Source organism: Triturus cristatus, chromosome 3_1 (genome assembly GCF_964204655.1).
Source record: "Triturus cristatus chromosome 3_1, aTriCri1.1, whole genome shotgun sequence".
Lineage (NCBI taxonomy): Eukaryota > Metazoa > Chordata > Amphibia > Caudata > Salamandridae > Triturus > Triturus cristatus.
In genome coordinates this window covers 891330443-891351351 of record NC_140583.1, presented here as the reverse complement: position 1 = coordinate 891351351, position 20909 = coordinate 891330443, and the positions used below count along the sequence as shown (strand labels likewise).

Sequence of the window (20909 nt, the reverse complement as noted above, 5' to 3'; positions counted from 1 at the left end):
CTATAACATGTGTGAAACCTATGGTTTTTTAAGTGAATTTGCAAGGTTTTTTAAATGCTAATTCGTAACTATAACGTGTGTGAAACCTATGGTTTTTTCAGTGAATATATAAACATATAAATATAATCTGCATATCTATATAAATATAAATTCATGCAAACATATACATATATGCATACATATGCATGGTATGTACATGAAAGTTTGAAAAACTCTAATACAAGCAAAGCTAAAAAGCCACCTAATTACAAACAGAATTGCTTTAACTTAAACGAGGGCGAGACCTATTGCATTTTCAATGCTTGTTTACTTTGATTCCATCAAGAAAGCATTCAGATGTGTCCCACATTTTCCATAAATTCTGAATGGTAGCACTCTAGTTGCTCATTAGATCACTGTAGTAAAGCTACTGCTCACCAGGGAAGTCTGCTGCTGGTATTGAAAGTGCATGTTTCAGTCTGCCTGTCAGATTGTTTTAAGGAAATAGAAGAGGATTTGATAAGTCACTCAAAATGTGCCCTAATTTTTCTTTTTTCCTCACTAATCATAATTTCTATGGCAAAATGAACCTCCTCATTGTGTTCCTTTTAAATTAAACTACTCACTCTCTACTACTCACTCGCTACTACTTTCTACTACTCACTCTCTACTACTCACTTTCTACTACTCTCTACTACTCTACTACTCTCTACTACTCACTCTCTACTACTCACTCTCTACTACTCTCTACTACTCTCTACCACTCCCTCTCTACTACTCTACTACTCACTCTCTACTACTCTCTACTACTCTCTCTCTACTACTCTCTCTCTCTACTACTCCCTCTCTACTACTCTCTCTACTACTCACTCTCTACTACTCACTCTCTACTACTCTCTACTACTCTCTACTACTCACTCTCAACTACTCACTCTACTACTCTCTCTACTACTCACTCTACTACTCACTCTACTACTCACTCTACTACTCACTCTCTACTACTCTCTCTCTCTACTACTCACTCTCTACTACTCACTCTACTACTCTCTACTACTCTCTCTGCTACTCACTTTCTACTACTCTCTACTACTCACTCTCTACTACTCACTCTCTACTACTCACTCTCTACTACTCTACTACTCTCTACTACTCTCTCTACTACTCACCCTCTACTACTCTCTACTACTCTCTCTCTACTACACACTCTCTACTACTTGCTCTCTACTACTCACTCTACTACTCACTCTCTACTACTCCCTACTACTCCCTACTACTCACTCTCTACTACTCTCTCTCTACTACTCACTCTCTACTTCTCCACTACTCTCTACTAATCACTCTCTACTACTCTCTCTCTACTACTCTCTACTACTCACTCTCTACTACTCTCTACTACTCACTCTCTACTACTCACTCTCTACTACTCTCTACTACTCACTCTACTACTCATTCTCTACTACTCATTCTCTACTACTCTCTCTCTGCTACTCAGTCTCCACTACTCACTCTCTACTACTCTCTACTATTCACTCTCTAATACTCACTCTCTACTACTCCCTCTACTACTCACTCTCTACTACTCTCTACTACACCCTCTACTACTCACTCTCTACTACTCTCTACTACTCTCTACTTCTCACTCGCTACTACTCTCTACTACTCACTCTCAACTACTCACTACTACTCTCTCCTACTCACTCTCTGCTACTCTCTCTACTACTCTCTACTACTCTCTCTACTACTCTCTCTCTACTCTCTACTCTCTATTACTCATCCTCTACTCTCTACCTTTCTCTACCTCTCTCTCTACTACTCTCTACCTCTCTACCTCTACCTCTCTACCTCTACCTCTGCCTCTCTACCTCTATGTCTCTACCTCTACATCTCTACCTCTCTCTACCTCTCTCTACACGCACACATATGCACATATATGCATTTATATATATGTATGTGTATATATATGTATTTACAAACATATATAAACATATATATAATCTGCATATCTATATAAATACAAATATAAATGCATGCATACATATACAGATATGCATGTTATTTACATGAAATTTTGAAAAACACTAATAAAAGCAAAGCTAAAAAGCCACCTAATTACAAACAGAATTGCTTTAACTTAAACGAGGGCGAGACCTATTGCATTTTCAATGCTTGTTTACTTTGGTTCCATCAAGAAGGCATTCAGATGTGACACATTTGCCATAAATTCTGAATGGTAGCACTCTAGTTCCTCATTAGATCACTGTAGTAAAGCTACTGCTCACCAGGGAAGTCTGCTGCTGGTATTCAAAGTGCATGTTTCAGTCTGCATGTCAGAACTTTTTAATGAAATAGAAGAGGATTTGAGAAGTCAAAATGTGCCCTAAGTTTTCTTTCTGCAGCACTAGTCATAATTTCTATGGCAAAATTAACCCCCTCATTTTGTTCCTTTGCAAATTAAATGTTTTAAATGTTACCACTTTATTCCAATAAAGATGGCTGCAGGTGTGCCATACCTTTGTCATAAGTAAGACTGTTAGCGCTCTAGTTGTTCTTTAAAACACTCTGGGATTTCTGTCATTGGGCTATACTTGGGCTACATCTCGGTGATATTTGTGCTACATTTGGGCTCTTTTGTCTCTGGTGGCCATCTTGGGAGACTTGTTATGAAGTTTCCTAATTTCCTCATTTACTGCAGTCTCCTCAGTAGGCATACTGTCAGTTTTTTTACTTTGATTCAATGAAGAAGGCATTCAGATGTGTCACACATTTGCCATAAATTCAGAATGTTAGCACTCTAGTTGCTCATTAGATCACTGTAGTAAAGCTACTGCTCACCAGGGAAGTCTGCTGCTGGTATTGAAAGTGCATGTTTCAGTCTGCATGTCAGAATTCTTTAATGAAATAGAAGAGGATTTGAGAAGTCACTCAAAATGTGCCCTAATTTTTCTTTCTGCAGCACTAATCATACATTCTATGGCAAAATGAACCCTCTCATTTTGTTCCTTTTTAAATTAAATGTTTTAAATGTTACCACTTTATTCCAATCAAGATGGCTTCAGGTGTGCCATACCTTTGTCATAAGTAAGACTGTTAGCGCTCTAGCTGTTCTTTGGAACACTCTGGAAAGCTGCAGTAGAACACAAAGGAATCAACTGACAGTCTCTGCCCTTGTTGGATGTACATGTTTTACTGAGAATGTCAGACTTCATTCTCACATGACTGAGAAAGATAATGTGAATTTACAGAAAATATGCTCTCAGTTTAGCTTATAGATCACCTTCCAAACCTCTGTGGGAAAAGCATGTGAAAATAGTTTTCTCTCAAACATGATTCATGATATCCCAGCAGAAGGCTTTTTCACATGGTAAAATCACCTTAGAACATACTACAATTCCTAAAATGAGTATGGTACCATCAACAAATGATTTATAATGTAACTAAAGTCTTAAAACCTTCTATTAACTGCAATGCTTTTTAATGAGGTGCTATCATGTATATTGGTCCCAAGATGGCTGCCAACACTTCTTGGATGAAGTGCTGACAGCCAATCAGATCTCACAATGAGATGTGTGGTTAGGCTCCGCCCAGATATGTATATGATTTTACTTTTGATTTTCTCAGGAACTACTGAACGGATTTACACCATATATGCAAAAGGCACATGCCTGACCTGAGGACTACCTCTTTGCCAAATTTCAAGTAATTCTGTTCAGCCGTTCTGGCTGTAGCTGTGTCTAAAGGTCCTATGGAAAAATGCATGGGGAAAACGCGTTTTGGGACCCCCCTTTTTTCTCGGCCCCCGCTTGACGAATCACCCCGAGACTTTCAGGGTAGGAGCTGAACGGAGCGCCCCATTAGTTTTGAAAATTTCGCGAGTATTCGTCAACCGGCGCCAAAGTTATTCAAAATAGAATTTTGAGAATTCCTATGGAAACTAGGTTGTAACTATAACTATCTACTGGCGACCGCCAGTAGATAATATATATATATATATATATATATATATATATACCACCATATACCATGTATTCACCACCGTGAATACTTCTCGCAGCCTCCGCTCCGTGGGAGCCGCTCGTAGGTTTAATTCACCACGGACACTGCAGGGGCTTAGAACACTTGATCCCGGACATTCAGGAGTGCATTGGACCACGGGAGCCTCCTTCGTTTGCTGAACACCGTAGGTGGGACTGCGAGGACCAGCCTGCACAGCGCCATCACCACAGGTGCAGCTGGGGCCTCTTCCCGCCCGCTCCCGCCCCCCTACTCCCTCACCACCGTGAATACTTCTCGCGGCCCCCGCTTCGCGGGCGCCGCTCGTAGATTTAATTCACCACGGACACTGCAGGGGCTTGGAACACTTGATCCCGGACATTCAGGAGTGCATTGGATCAGGGGAGCCTCCTTCGTTTGCTGAACACCGTAGGTAGGACTGCGAGGACCAGCCTGCACAGCGCCATCACCACAGGTGCAGCTGGGGCCTCTTCCCGCCCGCTCCCGCCCCCCTACTCCTTCACCACCGTGAATACTTCTCGCGGCCCCCGCTTCGCGGGCGCCGCTTGTAGATTTAATTCACCACGGACACTGCAGGGGCTTGGAACACTTGATCCCGGACATTCAGGAGTGCATTGGACCAGGGGAGCCTCCTTCGTTTGCTGAACACCGTAGGTGGGACTGCGAGGACCAGCCTGCACAGCGCCATCACCACAGGTGCAGCTGGGGCCTCTTCCCGCCCGCTCCCGCCCCCCTACTCCTTCACCACCGTGAATACTTCTCGCGGCCCACGCTTCTCGGGTGCCGCTCGTAGATTTAATTCACCACGGACACTGCAGGGGCTTGGAACACTTGATCCCGGACATTCAGGAGTGCATTGGACCAGGGGAGCCTCCTTCGTTTGCTGAACACCGTAGGTGGGACTGCGAGGACCAGCCTGCACAGCGCCATCACCACAGGTGCAGCTGGGGCCTTTTCCCGCCCGCTCTCGCCCCCCTACTCCTTCACCACCGTGAATACTTCTCGCGGCCCCCGCTTCGCGGGAGCCGCTCGTAGATTTAATTTACCACGGACACTGCAGGGGCTTGGAACACTTGATCCCGGACATTCAGGAGTGCATTGGACCAGGGGAGCCTCCTTCGTTTGCTGAACACAGTAGGTGGGACTGCGAGGACCAGCCTGCACAGCGCCATCACCACAGGTGCAGCTGGGGCCTCTTCCCTCCCGCTCCCACCCCCCTACTCCTTCACCACCGTGAATACTTCTCACGGCCCCCGATTCGCGGGCGCCGCTCGTAGATTTAATTCACCACGGACACTGCAGGGGCTTGGAACACTTGATCCCGGACATTCAGGAGTGCATTGGACCAGGGGAGCCTCCTTCGTTTGCTGAACACCGTAGGTGGGACTGCGAGGACCAGCCTGCACAGCGCCATCACCACAGGTGCAGCTCGAGCCTCTTTCCGCCCGCTCCCGCCCCCCTACTCCTTCACCACCGTGAATACTTCTCGCGGCCCCCGCTTCGTGGGAGCCGCTCGTAGATTTAATTCACCACGGACACTGCAGGGGCTTGGAACACTTGATCCCGGACATTCAGGAGTGCATTGGACCAGGGGAGCCTCCTTCGTTTGCTGAACACCGTAGGTGGGACTGCGAGGACCAGCCTGCACAGCGCCATCACCACAGGTGCAGCTGGGGCCTCTTCCCGCCCACTCCCGTCTGATCCACTCCCCTACTTAAATCCCTGGAGCATCCGCGCTAGCGGGATGCGTGCGGGACAAAGCGTGGGGAGAAGACTGCACAAAGAGTGGGCCGTTTGAGGCCGTTCGAGAACGGACGAGATAGGGATTGGGCCCTCTCCCTTGGCCCCCGTCTTTCCCTCTACACACACCCTGCATTTACTTTTGGAACATGGCCACAAGAGAGACGAGGAGCAAGACCACACTGGCTGCTGGGAAGCCCAAAGGTACTTTGGACACTTATTTTGCAAAAGCTGGCTCACTCCTTATTGATGAAATTACCATCTTAGAAAGACGCATTTCGCAAGAAATTGAGTGGGTAAGGAGATCGTCTCTGGGACCCCTCGCACACGCAACTACCCCTGAACAAACATTGGAATGTACATTACCAGATGCTGGGGTCAGGGGAACAAATGACACGCTTGACGCAGTCGATCTGAGTGGCTCCTTTATTCCCAACACTGATTGTGATCTTTCTGCCCCAGTAGATTTTAGTATATTACCTTTACCATTACCCAAGCCCCCCCCACCCCTAACTGTACCTAACGTGACCCTGTCTAATATGGACGGAACTATTGTCAGGGTCCACCAGTCTACACAGCTAGGGCAGGGGGAGAGGGAAGGAGCCATCCCAAAAAAGAAAAGAAGCGTACAAAATTGCGGGGGGAGAAAATCTAAATTTGCAAAGAATACCACCTTGTGTGAGGGTAAGAAAAATGGCACATCTAGTAAGGGGCTAATCTCGCCACTGAAAAAAAGGGCACCACCCTCTCACACACCGAGGCAGATATCCCCTAGTACAAATGTAAACTCTGGGGAGGAGGATATTACTCTCTCCGATATTCGCACCCTCATGAGGATAATGCTCAATCCATTGGAAGTGCGATTAGCAAAGATGGAAACTTGCTTAGTGAATATTGAAAAGGAAATTGCACATTTACTAGATGCCCCTAACAGAGACAGACAATCAGCAGGCAGTGACCCGGGCCATAGTGACAAGAAGATCAAAATAGCGCCTCCAGTCAAGGAAATGGGCCCCATACCCAACCCTATACAAACTCATCATCCCACATCACAGCTTAACCCATCAGCCCCAAATCATTTAGCAAATGTAAGCCCCCAGGAGAAGTCAGCTGTGCCTGAAAATGGGGAACCGGGCAATGTCAACGCTAATAAACACAGGTTAGTCAATTTGCCACCAGAGGCAAGCCCGTATACAATCATTTTAACAGGTGTTCCCGAATTAAAACCTTCTTCCCGGGAACCTGTTGAAGCCTTAAAAAACAAGGTAATTAATTGGCTCTCCATTAATAGGCCCCTCCCTGAAGGAATACTGAGTGAGGTCCTTATGTTGAGAAGAGTCCCATGGCTGGGTGGTACCAGGAAATCTATCGACGGAGATTGTGTCCTAGTCAACTTCAGGGACCACAAGACTGTCTCATATATATGTAGCTGGCCATATCGTGACAAGGGGACTTCCATTCAAGCGTTACCTCTATCATTTTTCTATCCACCTACAAGATATGGGCAGGAAGAGGATGGCTGGGAATTAGTACAGAGAAGAGGGGGTAGATGGGGTACTAGAGAAAGAAGGAGCCCCCACCCTCCCAGAATACAGCGCTATGACTACTTCCCTACCCGTAATAGGTTCAGTAACCTAGATATGGTAGACTGACTGAGTGAGATGGGGAGCGGGGAGGATAGAGGTTATAATGGCGTTCATGCTACTAAAATACACTTAGTTACCCCCAGAGAGAAAGACAACCACAAGGAGAAATACACCAATGGAGAGGTAGCTACTAGGCCTGTGTCCCCCCCACACATTGCAAGGGAGGTAACAGTGCCCCAAGACAGTAGCATAGACACCAATACACCATTGGGTCTGCACTCTACTCTGGGCACGCCCCCAAACCCACTAACCGAGAGTACCACCGGCTCTTCCTTGAAGATAGTATCCTGGAATGTGGCGGGCCTGGCCAATAAATTGAATTGCCCGGACTGGAACTCATTCATTGAGGGCAAAGACATATGCCTCCTTCAGGAAACCTGGGCGCGTGAAGAAGTAAACCATACTGGTTTTGCCGCATTTTCTATAAATGCAAAATGGGGGGGTAGGGGGCGTCCCTCGGGAGGACTCGCAACCTGGGTGGCTAGTGATTTGGGTTGTAGGGCTGTTGTTCTCCCACTGAGCAAGGAGGATATTCTTGCTGTACTGTTGGAATGGCCAAATTCACATAGTCTTTTGTTGATAAACGTCTATTCCAGACCAGTAAATATCACCCAAGAGTCGCGTACCATAGAGGAGCTTGCGGATGTCCTTAGTGAAATCCCTGAGGGTACCCCTTTCTTAATAGGAGGTGACCTAAATTGCCATTTTGAGCCGCTTTTCGGATCATTGGACGGTCTAGCCCAAGAGGAGGATGCGGCGTGGTCCGTACCCCCATTGGAGGCGCCGGGCCCAAGAGCTTGGACGCCCTTGGCTGTACAAATTACATCTCTAACCTTGAAATATGGTGTCCGGGCCTGTAATGGTCGGATAAAATCCGACATCCCTCCAAAATATACTTATAATAGAGGGGGTAGGGAATCAAGACTTGATTATATTCTTGTCCCATTGGCTTTGTGGTCACTTATCAGTGACTTTCGGGTAATCCCAAGGGTAGATAGTGACCACAACGCACTGGAAATGGAATATGACCACCCTGGTTAAGAGGCTAGGAGGGAACAGAGGGTGACACCTGAGGTGGGATTAGGCCTTACGAACAACAGACGAAAAGTGAAGTGGGAGAAACTAGCTTCCAATCCTGAGAAGATATCCAGGCTTTATGCCCGGGTCATCCCCACACTCGAAAAGGCCCTTGTACTAATGGAGCAAGACAGCACCAAGGACACATATACACTTTGGGGACTGCTGCGTGAGGACCTCACTAAATCAGTGTCTGAAATCCTTTTCTCCACCTCAAAAAGGGCTAATGGACGCACCACTTGTCCCCTCTGGTATAACACCACATGCCGTAAGGCAAAAACTGATCTCCTGGCCTCGATAAAGGAGGGGAAAGGGACTGTGGAGATCAGGGCCAGGAGAATGGCCTATAAGCGCCTGATCGGTCATGCAAAAAGCGAATGGGAGTATGATAAATGGGAAAAACTTACCATCTCCCTGGCACGTGGAGACTCACGTATATTTTGGCGCTATGTGAACACTGGCTCTGAGGAGCTGACCTCTGCAATAGAGCCCAACATCTCAGCCAAGGCTTGGTAAAACCACTTCCAGTCCCTATATAGTGTAGCTGATGGTGCATGATCCAATCCTACCCACCTTGATAGTGACGCTCTGAAAGGGGTCCCATTCACATTTAACGGAGGTCCGTGAGACCATCGGACGGTTGGCATCAGGCAAGGCACCCGGTTTAGATGGCCTACCGGGTGATCTATTCATACAGGAACCTGTTGTCTGGGCACCCTATCTACTGACACTGTTTAACTCTGTTCTGGGAGGTATGGAGGTGCCAAATACTTGGCTGGGTGCAGAGATCGTCCCAATATTTAAAAAGGGTTCGCCTCTGCTCCCAACCAACTATAGACCTATCAGTCTTATCGATGTTCCTCAAAAGCTTTTCAGTAGACTGATACTTAACCGCCTCCAGAATTGGATTGAAGAAAATGATATTATGAGTCCGTACCAAGCAGGGTTCAGAGAGGGTGTCTCAACTACAGACCAGATTTTCCGTCTGAACCTTTTATACTGGAAGACCGCGCTAATTGAGGGTGGCACCTTGTACACGGTCTTCGTGGATTTACGAGCGGCATTTGACCTAGTGTCAATGGATAAACTATGGACTGTTTTAATGGACCTAGGGGTTCCTGCCGATATTTTATTAATCCTGATGAGATTACACCAGGGAAACTTTGCTAAGGTTAGGTGCGGTAGAGGGGGAGTTCTGTCGGATAGTTTCCCCGTTGACGCGGGGGTTAGCCAGGGTTGTGTGCTTGCACCAACCCTGTTTTGCCTCTTTGTGGACGGAGTCATTAACCATCTTATCGGGTTGGACAACACTGATGCCCCCAAGTTAAATGGCAGCAGGGGGCCTGCAATTATGTTTGCAGATGACACCCTGCTGCTCTCTAAATCCCCCATGGGCATACAACGGGTGTTGGATGGGTTTTCGAACTTTTGTGTGAAGCGTGGATTGGAAATCAACGCTTCCAAAACTAAGTATATGATTTTCAACCCGCCCTCCTCAACTCGCCCAAATCCTATGATAGGGTCCGTTCGATTAGAGAGGGTCACAACGTTTGATTATTTGGGGGTAACACTCAATCAAACTATGACATGGGACTCGCACCGAACCAAGGCAAATATGAAACTGGTACAGTTAACGGGTGGTATATGCAGGATGATAAGCAGGTCGACTTATAAACCATTTGGTCCCCCCCTCCAAATTTATAAAATACAGGTTAGAGGGGCAGTAATCTATGGGGGTGAAATATGGGGGCACATAGCTGACCAGAAATTGCAGATCACTGAGAACAATTTTATAAGGCAACTGGCAACATTACTGCCTAGTACCCCACTTCTCCCACTGAGATTAGACCTGAGCCTAAGACCTATCACGGAGGAGCTGGGACTTAAACCTCTAACTTTTTGGCGCAAAATCTGGAGCACGCCGGAATTATCAAATTACAGGGGTGAGCTCGCAGAGATCTTGCGCCTACCTAAAGCGGCACAAATCCCATGGTTAAAATACATTAAGCAAACATTTGAAATACTAGGAAGACCAGATTTGTGGCTTAATCCAGGAAATGCATGTTGCAGGATCTCACGCAAATCCATCTCAAAGGTTTATTACGAGCACAAGTTGCGGGTCTCAATTGAGAGCACACGTGAGGGGTCCTTATCTAACTACTTCCTTGGTTTTAAAGATTCATATCGCCTAGAGTCGGTTTTTGATGACGTAGGCCCTCCAAAAACAAGGAAGTTATACATGCAGTGGCGATACGGTACTCTTCCCCTCAGGGCATACACTGACCATTGGACTAAACCCCCGCCCACAGTGCAATGCCCTGCATGTGCATACCCGCGTGAGAATGATCTGCATATTATATTTTTCTGTCCAGCTTACCAAAGACCCCGGAATTACTGGCTTGTTCCTCTCCTTAAAAATTTGGGATTCAGGCATTACCTTCCAGCATATAGAATATTAAAGACAGATTCATCCGCCCTAATTGTATTTGCAGTCGCCAAATTTCTTACAGCAATGTGGTTTATCCGTAATCATTGTACTAAGTCTAACATGGTTATGTGAATTATTTGATGATTTTAATCAGATTGTTTTATGATCCTCTTTTATTCATCTAAGTGTAATCTTTCTATTGTGTAATTCATAAATTGTAATATTGCTGAATTCTTTTATGGTCAAAAGCGACCGAAATAAAGATTATGATGATGATGATGATGATATTTATATATATAAATAAAGATCCGCCTGAAATACACATGTATTGTCACTCAAAAGATGCACACCTGATCAAATTCTATACTTAGAAAACTCACGAACCTAAGGCCATATAATCACTGGCAAGAGGGATCACATCATCATGAGTTAGCTCTTATAAGCTAGACATGAGAATGTAACACTGCACGTCAGTAAAGCTCACAGCACTAAATACTGCGGGCATATGTATCAAACGTTCATGCATATCTACTAAGCTATGACACTCTTCACCTCTCTCCCTCCACTGGTGCACTTAAGGCTGTTTCTTCCCAATGCAAACACCCTATTACCATTGTGACAGGGTCCCTGCATTATGGGCAGTATTGTATTCAAAGAGTCATATAAATGTAAAGCAGAATGCATCACACATAGAAAGACGAAATACCGAGGAGATATAAACATATTTTTCCTTGTTACACCTCTCTGTGGTAGGTGTACCAGCTTTACAAACCTTAGATAAGCTTACATTCTGTGAAATCCATTGGTGGATGCACGTGAAATGCCCATTCTCCACCAACGGAACCCCTACCTCTAAGAAATGTAATGGAATTCAGCGCAAGCTGCTGCATCGTGCTACGTTTCTTTCAAAGCCTCGCAAGGCTACAAACATCAGAACTTGCATGACTTTATAAATCCTAAATAAGACATTTCATTTCCCTGCACTGCCTTGCATGACACAAGGGTGATGCAAAAGCTTAGTAAATGTGGGCCATAGTCTTCAACTTTTTATTGTGCAGTCTGCATTTCATCGTCTTAGTCCTATGACAAAACAAATCTGTTCCAATAATCAAAATTAATTGCCTGCAACTCCAGCATGACAAATACCTATTCCTAGATTTTGGAGGCATGCTCCCAAGAAGGCCTAGTGAATCGTGCTAGATAGTTTGATCTTCTTGCCCATTGTGGGGAGGCCTGTGATTTTGGGTAAATGGGACCGGTGGATAGTGTGTTGGTGGGAGCACCCCTTGCTGCAAAGTGGATCATGCAAAATAATGTAATTTCCTGTCACTCAAGCCTTACCAGGTAATCCAACACAGAAAAAGTAGATTAGTTACCTTCCACCATCTGCTCGGATGGGTGCAGTCAGGAGATTCAGAGTGTAGGTGTTGGAGAGGGTGAAGTGCCTCCGTTCTGTATTGCAATGCTATGCCAACAGATCTGCTTGCCTCATGTCCACCAATTTCTCCTTCAGTGTGTCACTGTTCCAAGGGAGGGCATGCAAGCATTGGACCTGTTTCCCATATATCACCCTGGGAGAGTTTCCTGTCCCTTTTCTTGAGTCATCATCTTCTGACTCAACTCCTTCAGGGTCAGAATAGTGTCTGTAGGTATCTGTCTAGCATGGTGATATGCCAGCTGCTTGCTTTTCACCAATGTCAGCCTTTGACTTTGGATGGGGGTGGCAGGAGTGCTGGGCAACAGGTCCCCTATGGGTGGGAGTGGCAGTAGTGATGGGCAACATAAGTCATATGAGTGGGGGTGGCAGTAGTGATGGGCAACATAAGCCCTATGAGTGGGGGTGGCAGTAGTGATGGGCAACATAAGCCCTATGAGTGGGGGTGGTAGTGGGGCTGACCATGCAACCCCTATAGTGGCCTGTTGCTAGTGGCCAGGATATGGATCCTCTGGGTGTGTGTGACATTTGGCGGGTGCGTGTCGTTTGTTTGTGTGGTGGGTGTCTGACTTACCATCTGCGCCGTCCGCGTCTGTTCCTGATCCAGTCATAGATGTACAGTACTGGTATGACCTGCGCGATGGGATTCATGATGTGTTCGTCTCGTACACACTGCTTGGTGCTCCATCTCGTACACGTTGCAAGCTGGTCCGTCTCCTAGCCGTGGATTGAGTTCTGGCACGAATCGTACCTGATATGCTTCTTTTCCGGATGCTGTGACGTTGTGTACGTGGCAACCCGTCCGGCGCGTATGATGTGCGCATCGTACGTGTCCGGCCGCAAACTGCAATGGATACTGCTTCCGGGCGACTCTGTTCGGCGTTCGAAGGTACGGCTTGGACGGAGAATGAAGCTTGAATCACAGCCTTCGTGTCGGTCGGATTTTTGTCAGTTATGCTCATCGTACTTCATCGCCAGGACGGACTGGCTCCGGGTACGAGTCGGTCACAAGGTAAGGCTACGAATAGCTCTCGGAGAGCTGTCCTGCCCGGATCGGAATCGACCCCTAAGTGTTTAATTTCCTGACTGCGGTCCACATTATTGGTTGTGTTGTATTTCCTCTTACAGTAAAGGATATCAGAACTGAAATGAGGGAATAGGAGGTAATTGTGAGAATGCCTACCAGTAATCTTTATTAGTGTAAGTTCAAGTCTTCTTTATGATAGTACTTATGTCCCTTCTTTTTAAATGCCACTTGAGAAATGTGATATGGCTGATCTTGCTTTAGGTTACCTTGGAAGTTTGGAGTGTTGATGATCTAATTAACTAATTAAAAGGGTCGATGCACAAAATTGGGACTGTCTGAGTCTTCGTAAGGGTCAGTGAGTCTTCATAATACTTGGTTCAAGGCTAATAAACACTCCTGTGCAAGACACAGGTTAAAACTTCATGGTTTTATTCCAAAATGCGATCAGTACAGAAGCAAAAAAATAAATAATTAGTTAATTATGAAGTTGGCATATTTAAAGAATCAACGAATAACTCTGCAAGAGGTCTATCTCTTTGGGTTATCTGAAGAAAACCCCAAAAAAGAGCAAGTACAGATCAGTAAACAGACTGAAATAGAGTCTGCCTCCAAAGAAATAAGCCTAAATACTAAAGTACAAATCAAATAGACAGGCTAGCAAAGAATCTGCTCTGTTAGAAAGCCTAAATCAAATAAACTGACATAGAGGCCACTCCATTTTCAGCCGCAGCCGGTGCAGGTAAGAGCGGTGGGGTGGTGGGGCCAGGTGGGGGGGATTTCGACAGACGACAAAGGAAAATAAATTATTTATTTACTTGTGGTCATCTGTCAAATCCCCCCAGCCCAGGCCTACCGCCCAACCGCTCCTACATGCACTGTCCGCGGCTGGCCATTTTAAAGGTAAAAGAGTCTGGCTCATCTCCAAAATAATGCAGCTTTTATAATATTTCCGGATGAAGAAGGCACACACATTTCATAGTAAGTTGTGACATAACAGGGTTGGACTAGCAATGATACAAACATGTAAAACCAATCAATATTTAGTAATCCAGATACGTATAGAGACCTACTTCTTAATGTATTTAATTGGTTAAGCTATCCATAACTAATTAAGGAAATAAATCGACATTTTATGGATCAATGCTGTACAATGGTTTGCTCAGCTAATTAATGGCACACATAGACCATCAGAAGGCAACCTTTGAATGTTACAAAAGAAAGGAACATCCTGAGAATTTCTTCCTCGAGAAAACCCAAATATTACATTTCTATGCTCCTACAAACACCACAGTTGAGGCTTAATTTTAGATGATTTTCATGACATGGAGAAACACGCAAGCACAGAGAGAGAGAAACAGAGAGCGAGAGCAAGAAAGGATGCCATAAAGTAAATGTGCACAATTATTGTGCAAATATGAATTACTGTCAAAGCAAGCTGTCTGCGGTTTTATTGTGCTATCTGAAACATGTTTAAGTTACGCATTATTTTCTAACATGTATAAACCTACCTAAGGGGCCTTGTTTAAAACTATACTAGACTAGCATGTTGTCTGTTTCCCAGGTTCAGTGATCCCCATGAAGTAGAGACTGTTAGGAGTAAGAGTTGGTTTTAGGGTACTAGACAAGTCAGGTAAGTAAATTAAATGTTGGAAGGCATGGTTATCTCATCTATGGCAAGTTTTTCAACAGTGGCCATAAGTTGCACTGCACGAGCGGACCCACATCAGTTTGAAAGTTCGAAATATAAATGTATCATCTCTACTTTCTTAGAATCAAACACAGCTGCTGATTAGTTCAAGTTTATCGTTTGAGAGATATAACTGTGTTTGGTGAGAAAGTATTTACCCAACAAGTACAATTCAGAAAACCCTGTGCTGCTTGTGCTATAAATTGAATCACACTATTATGATTTTAGGACACTATGGCGTTATCATTCCTTTCAATGGAGTGGTTTCTTAAACATTTGTCTGCAAAGTTATTGTTTCTGAGTTTGATAATAGGGCCTTGTACAGTGAAAGACCTGTTGAAATGTAAACATTATGCAATGAGATACTAAAATACATTTACAATAAAATTGCAAATATTGTGGAATGCTAAATGTGCATTGTTTTGCAATAAACTACAGTTGAAAGCAAAGAAAACATAATATCATTTTGTTGCATTTTGTAGTTACATGAACAGCCAAAGTATGAGGAAAACCTCTACATGTACCTGTATTTTGTTATTTTCATTATCTTTGGATCCTTCTTCACCCTCAACCTCTTTATTGGTGTCATCATTGATAATTTTAACCAACAAAAAAAGAAGATAAGTATTTATGTTTTGCTTTTTTTACATTGACATACTTTCATGTATATGAATAATGTTCTTAATATGTGTTTTATAATACAGTTTGACTTGTTTCTTTCCATAACATTTCAGAGAATAAACATTTGTATCTGTAGGTTTTTATATAGCGCAAACCTTGCTGCAAAGCAACAGAACACTGGACATTACATGTGGAGTTGGAGATGATCTACCAGATCGTGTACATCAAGTGGAGATCGCACAAATATATATCACATTTTAGGCTTAGGGAGATTAAGTGATTTGCCCAGAATCACACAATGTTGAGCCAAGCATCAAATCGAGATTCCAACCTCGGTCTCAAGGCTCCAAAGAGAGTAGCTCTAGCCACTAACCCCAATACCCTCCTAAACTTTTAGAATACATTGAAAAATTTGCATCTGATAATAAATGCAACACATATTCAGAATATACATCAGAGTTTGCAATTGCGAGTACCACTGAAAAAATTTACTCAATTTGATAATTTCAGACATTTATTTGACCATTTTGGATATTTTGGTGTACTTTTTCATTCTGCCTAACGATTTTCTTCTTTTTTTTATAAATGTATGTATAGTAGTTCTATAGTACAAAACTTTCCAAAAGTCAGTGGGGCATGGTTAAAGGGAAGCATGAAGTCAACAAGTAATAGGAAATGTACAGGGTGAAAACGACAGGAGACAGTATGGAACCCTGGGGGACTCCACCGGTGATGGAGTCTTTTGTGAAATGGTGGTGCCATGTGAACAAACATGCATGAGTTGGCAATGTAATAGTGAACCAGTGAAGAACATTGTTGGTAAATCCCTTTCGAGACTTATGGATGCATATGAGGGTGGGATAGTTGACTGTGTCAAAGACAGCTGAGAGTTCCAGCAATATCAACAAGTAGGGACCATCTTCATCTGTGGTCAAGAGGGCATTCTTTACAATCCGTAAGGTGGCAGTCTCCATGCTGCACTAGGATCTGAAGCCAGACTGGTAGTCATGCTGGAGATGGTTAGCATTTATGTGATCTTGGAGTTGAACATAGACTGCTTTTTCAATGCTCTTGCCAATGAATGGGAGCTGAATGATGAGCCGGTAGTTGGTGAGGACATCAGGGTCTAGTGTAGGTTTTGTTTAGTGTGAGGATCTGGCTTGTCTTGAGAGCTTTTTGGAAGATGCCATGAGTGAAGAATACTTTGACAATGGTAAGTAGCTGTAAGACAGTGTCCTCAGAGAGGGCTTTGAAGGCTGGCCATGGTGGGATTCTAGTTGAAGGGTTTGGTGCAAGGGATTAAGCAGCCTTGGTGTTGTCGATGTGCTGTTGGATCTTCTGGGTTTGTCTCACTGAAGAAGAGTTTGATGGCATTGAGTTTTTCTGTGGAGTGAGAAATAGGCGAGTCTGACATTGGGTTGATACTATACTTGACTGTCTTGAATAGCATCCTGCTCCTGTTGGTGGCTTCCCTGATAGTGTTGGTATAATACTTTGCTTTTGAATTGTCTGTGTGTTGCACGAAGGGACTACAGTATGAAACGGTCTTCAGAATTCTATTTTTCTTCCATTTTCTTTCCTGTCTGCAGATAGATTGTTTATTAACAGCAAGGTTTGTTAGAGTAGCAGTGTGCTGAAGACTTTGATTTATTTGCAATTGCTTGTTGTAATTGAGGCTGGATGTTCACATAGCTTTCCAAAAACTGTTGAAGTTGTTTAGATGGGAGTTACTATAAAGTTGCATAGAGATGATATAGTAAGAGAATAATTCAAGTATTATGTTGTCTTTCGAAAAAAGTCTTTGAAGGTTCTGTAGGTTTGGTCTTTCTTGTGCGTTAATCTTGGTTTGTTGATAGGACACTGAGCAGGGAGGTAGGAATGCCAAAGGGGTAGGGTCAGTCCAGGGTTATGGGTGGTTTGCACCAGATTGTGGGTGATGTTGCGAAGACAAAGTCAAGAGTGTGACCTTTAGAGTGTATTGGTTGGGTGACATATTTGCACTACGTTGAGTATATCAATACGTTTTTGCTCAGTAGAGTGTGTCTCTCATTGAATATTGAAATTGCTTTCTAGACAAAATACTGATTTTCCATTTCTGTCAAAAAGTGCCAGTCACTTCAGGTAATAGAGTCATGGGAAAGCAGACAGTCTGAGAAAAGACTAGGGGAGCCACATGTTAATGAAATAGTTTTTCTACTGGAATGTTGTTGTTTTCAGTTTCCATATATTCCTATCATAAATTGGAAAAGAGGGCTCACCTAGACCACTGTAACTTTAACTCTTTGATGCATGTCACTTCTCTACGTGTGAACAAAGTGCTGTATAGGTACAGTTGTTTGTTATACTTGTCAAGATAGTGTTGCATTTGTACATATAAAATAGACTATTTAAAACATTGCAATTACTTCAAAATATCAATATCTAAATAAATTATATTAAATATATTATTCCCTATGCCACTTGATAGTTATCTAAGTTTGACAACAAGTTCACTATTTTGAATATGGGGAGTTTCAAATTGTTCTTAGCTTAAAGGAAAGCCATGCACATTTTGCACAAACTAATGTGGGAAGTAATTAAAGGAATCCTTTCGTCATGATGGGTAAAATCTATGTACAAAATACATTGTTGGCACCAGCAGTAAAGAAAATTTAAATGTGGAATACTAGGTTGATTTATCATTTCAAATTCTTAAATAATTGTCTTCGGTCACAGCATTAAATTTCAAAAGAAAGCTAGGCGTTATTTTTATTACACATCACATGGTTCTAAAGATGCCACAGAAAGGCTCAAGGTGCATTTTCATCCGTTTTCTTATAGTTTTAGTTGAGACATGATTTCTCAAATGTTAAGCAACTTCCCAATCTGATGGTCCTTTTCTCTCATGCATAACATGGTAACATTCTTTAGTTGATAGTTATGCATCACACAGGTACCTGATGTAGGGTTTGCTTAGTTCTAAAATATAACGCACTTAACTGGTCAAAACTTACCTGAACCCTGCTATTCTCCTTGGGTTTTTAGATTTTTCCAAAATTGTATGGAAAGGTTAGCACATATAGGGCCAGATGTACAACGCACAAAACAGCGCCTCGCAAATTCAGATTCTTTCAGATTCAGGACAAAACAGCAGGCAGCGGTTGATGAGTCCTGGAGGCAGCAGGCAGGGTTTGACGCTTTTTCTTCTACAGGAGGGTTTCAGTTCTCATGCTGTGGGTCTTCTTTGTCCTGTTCTTCTCTTGTCTGTTAAATCTGATGTTCATGTCTCAGTGTGCCACCTAATGCTGAATTTAGGGGTGTTACAAGGGGAGACAGGTAGTAGCCAATTAGCGACCTTCCTTTAGAGTGTCCATACCTTCAAGTGACCCCTTCCAGTGGGAAGGGGCACTACCCTAGCCCTTTTACGTTGTTTCTATACCATCCCAAGATGGTGAATTTCCGGAGAGGGGTTCACATTGCCTGCCCCGCCCTAGGGGTGATTTAGGCTAAGTGGGGACCCTCCTCCTAATCTAACTAATTTTCCCATCTTGCCTCCCACCAAAAGTAGAGCGGGAAAGGGGCTTGGCTTCCCCCATTATCTGCAGGTTCCTGGGTTCAATTTCAAAGGCGGTATCGCCTTTGAAGCTTCCCCCCCAGGAAGGCCATCCTGTCCTGGAGGAGGTGTGAAGTGCCTCCGCCCAGAGCAGGCTTTGTCTCTGGCCTCTGAGACCACTGGTTCTCACCCCATGAGGTCAGAAACATGTCTGGTGGTGGCAGACTGGGGGAAACAAGTCAGGGAACACACCGGTGCTTGGTAAGTTTTCTGGGGACCCTCTACAAGGGTTTCCTGCATGAGTTTATAAATCCAACACTGGCATCAGTGAGGATTTAATAAAGCAAGATGTTTGGTATGAAACATCTTAGAAATCACTGAAGCCATCACGGAGTTAGGAAACTCGTCTTGACAAGTATCCAGCCCATGTACTCCTTAAGGCTGCCCAGTGCACTTACAATATCTCAGAATAGACTGGACATTGTAGGGCATTTCTGCTCATGCTGATATGCCATCACATAGGATATAGTACACCCTGACTTAGGGCTAAAGGCCTGCAGTAGGGGTGATTTACCTATATCCAAGCACCAATGAGGAACTAGACACCACACACAGTCCATTATCAGCTGAGAAATCAGTTAATTACGCAAATAATCTAATCAAAGAAACATTTCAAAAAGTAATTCGAGAACCAACAAAGCACGAGCTGAGGGAACACCAAGTACAGATCACTCAAAAGCAGGTATTGAACATAATAAAACATCTTAGATCTGATGGGGCTTCAGGCCCAAATGGCTGCCTAATGCCTTGTTCAGGAACGATCCAACGTTTTGGTCTAGTCCCTTAACTCCCATGTTTACATATAGCTTAGAGACCAGTATCAACCCTGACTCCTGGCGGAGCAGCATTCTTTAGCCCATATACATATCAGGGACACGTTCAGATCTAAATAACTACAGATGGATAGCTCTAATTGACATAGAGGCAAAGATCTACGCATCCAACGTACTGGCAGATCTCGAAGTCTGGGTCAGCAGTATATATTTAATCCCGAAATATCGGGCCTGTATGGGCACCCTAACAAATATATCGGCAGTTACCCTCTTAGCTAATCAACCAATTGTCAACTCAAACATCCTCTTCATGTGCTTTGTAGATCTTAAAGCAGCCTTTGACAAAGTGCCAAGATCTACGTTATGGGCCAAAATGAAAGTTTGGGGAGCTCCTTCAAAACTATTGGAAGCAATCATCAACTTGTACTCTCAAACTTGGGTCCAAATAAAATAAGGGGTCGGCTGAAGTCGAACTAAGAAAATCTCGAACACCAAAGGGTTAAAGCAGGGTTGCGTCTTGGCGCCCACCCTATTTAACATCTACACAACTGATTTAGAGAGTAATCTTCGTCTAACACAAAGTGACCCTCCTAAGTTGGGTAACACCTCAATAGTAAGCCTGCAATATGTGGATGACATTGTGCTGCTCTCCCAAACACCTTGTGGCTTTCAGCGGTTGATTTCTCAACTAGCACAATATAGCTCAAAAGCCCAATTAACAATCAATTTAAAAAAATTGAATGTCCTGTGCTTCTCCAGCACCCATTAAAAATGCCCTAAATTTGTCTGGAGGCTAAATTCCAGCATCTTATCGCAGGTGGACATATATAAATATTTGGGGGTTCATTTAGATCTCCAACTTAGCTACAAGCAACATCAATACCTTGGGCAAG

General features: G+C 43.9%; 1 protein-coding gene across 1 annotated transcript in view; it reads left to right on the top strand.

The window, feature by feature from the left end:
* Positions 1 to 20909, top strand: part of LOC146861242 (sodium channel protein type 2 subunit alpha-like) — a 784117-nt gene that overhangs the window by 703690 nt on the left and 59518 nt on the right. Inside the window, exon 24 of the mRNA XM_085645402.1 lies at positions 15513 to 15650. Within this exon, the coding sequence (XP_085501528.1) occupies positions 15513 to 15650 (138 nt within the window). The remainder of the gene's footprint in view (positions 1 to 15512; positions 15651 to 20909) is intronic.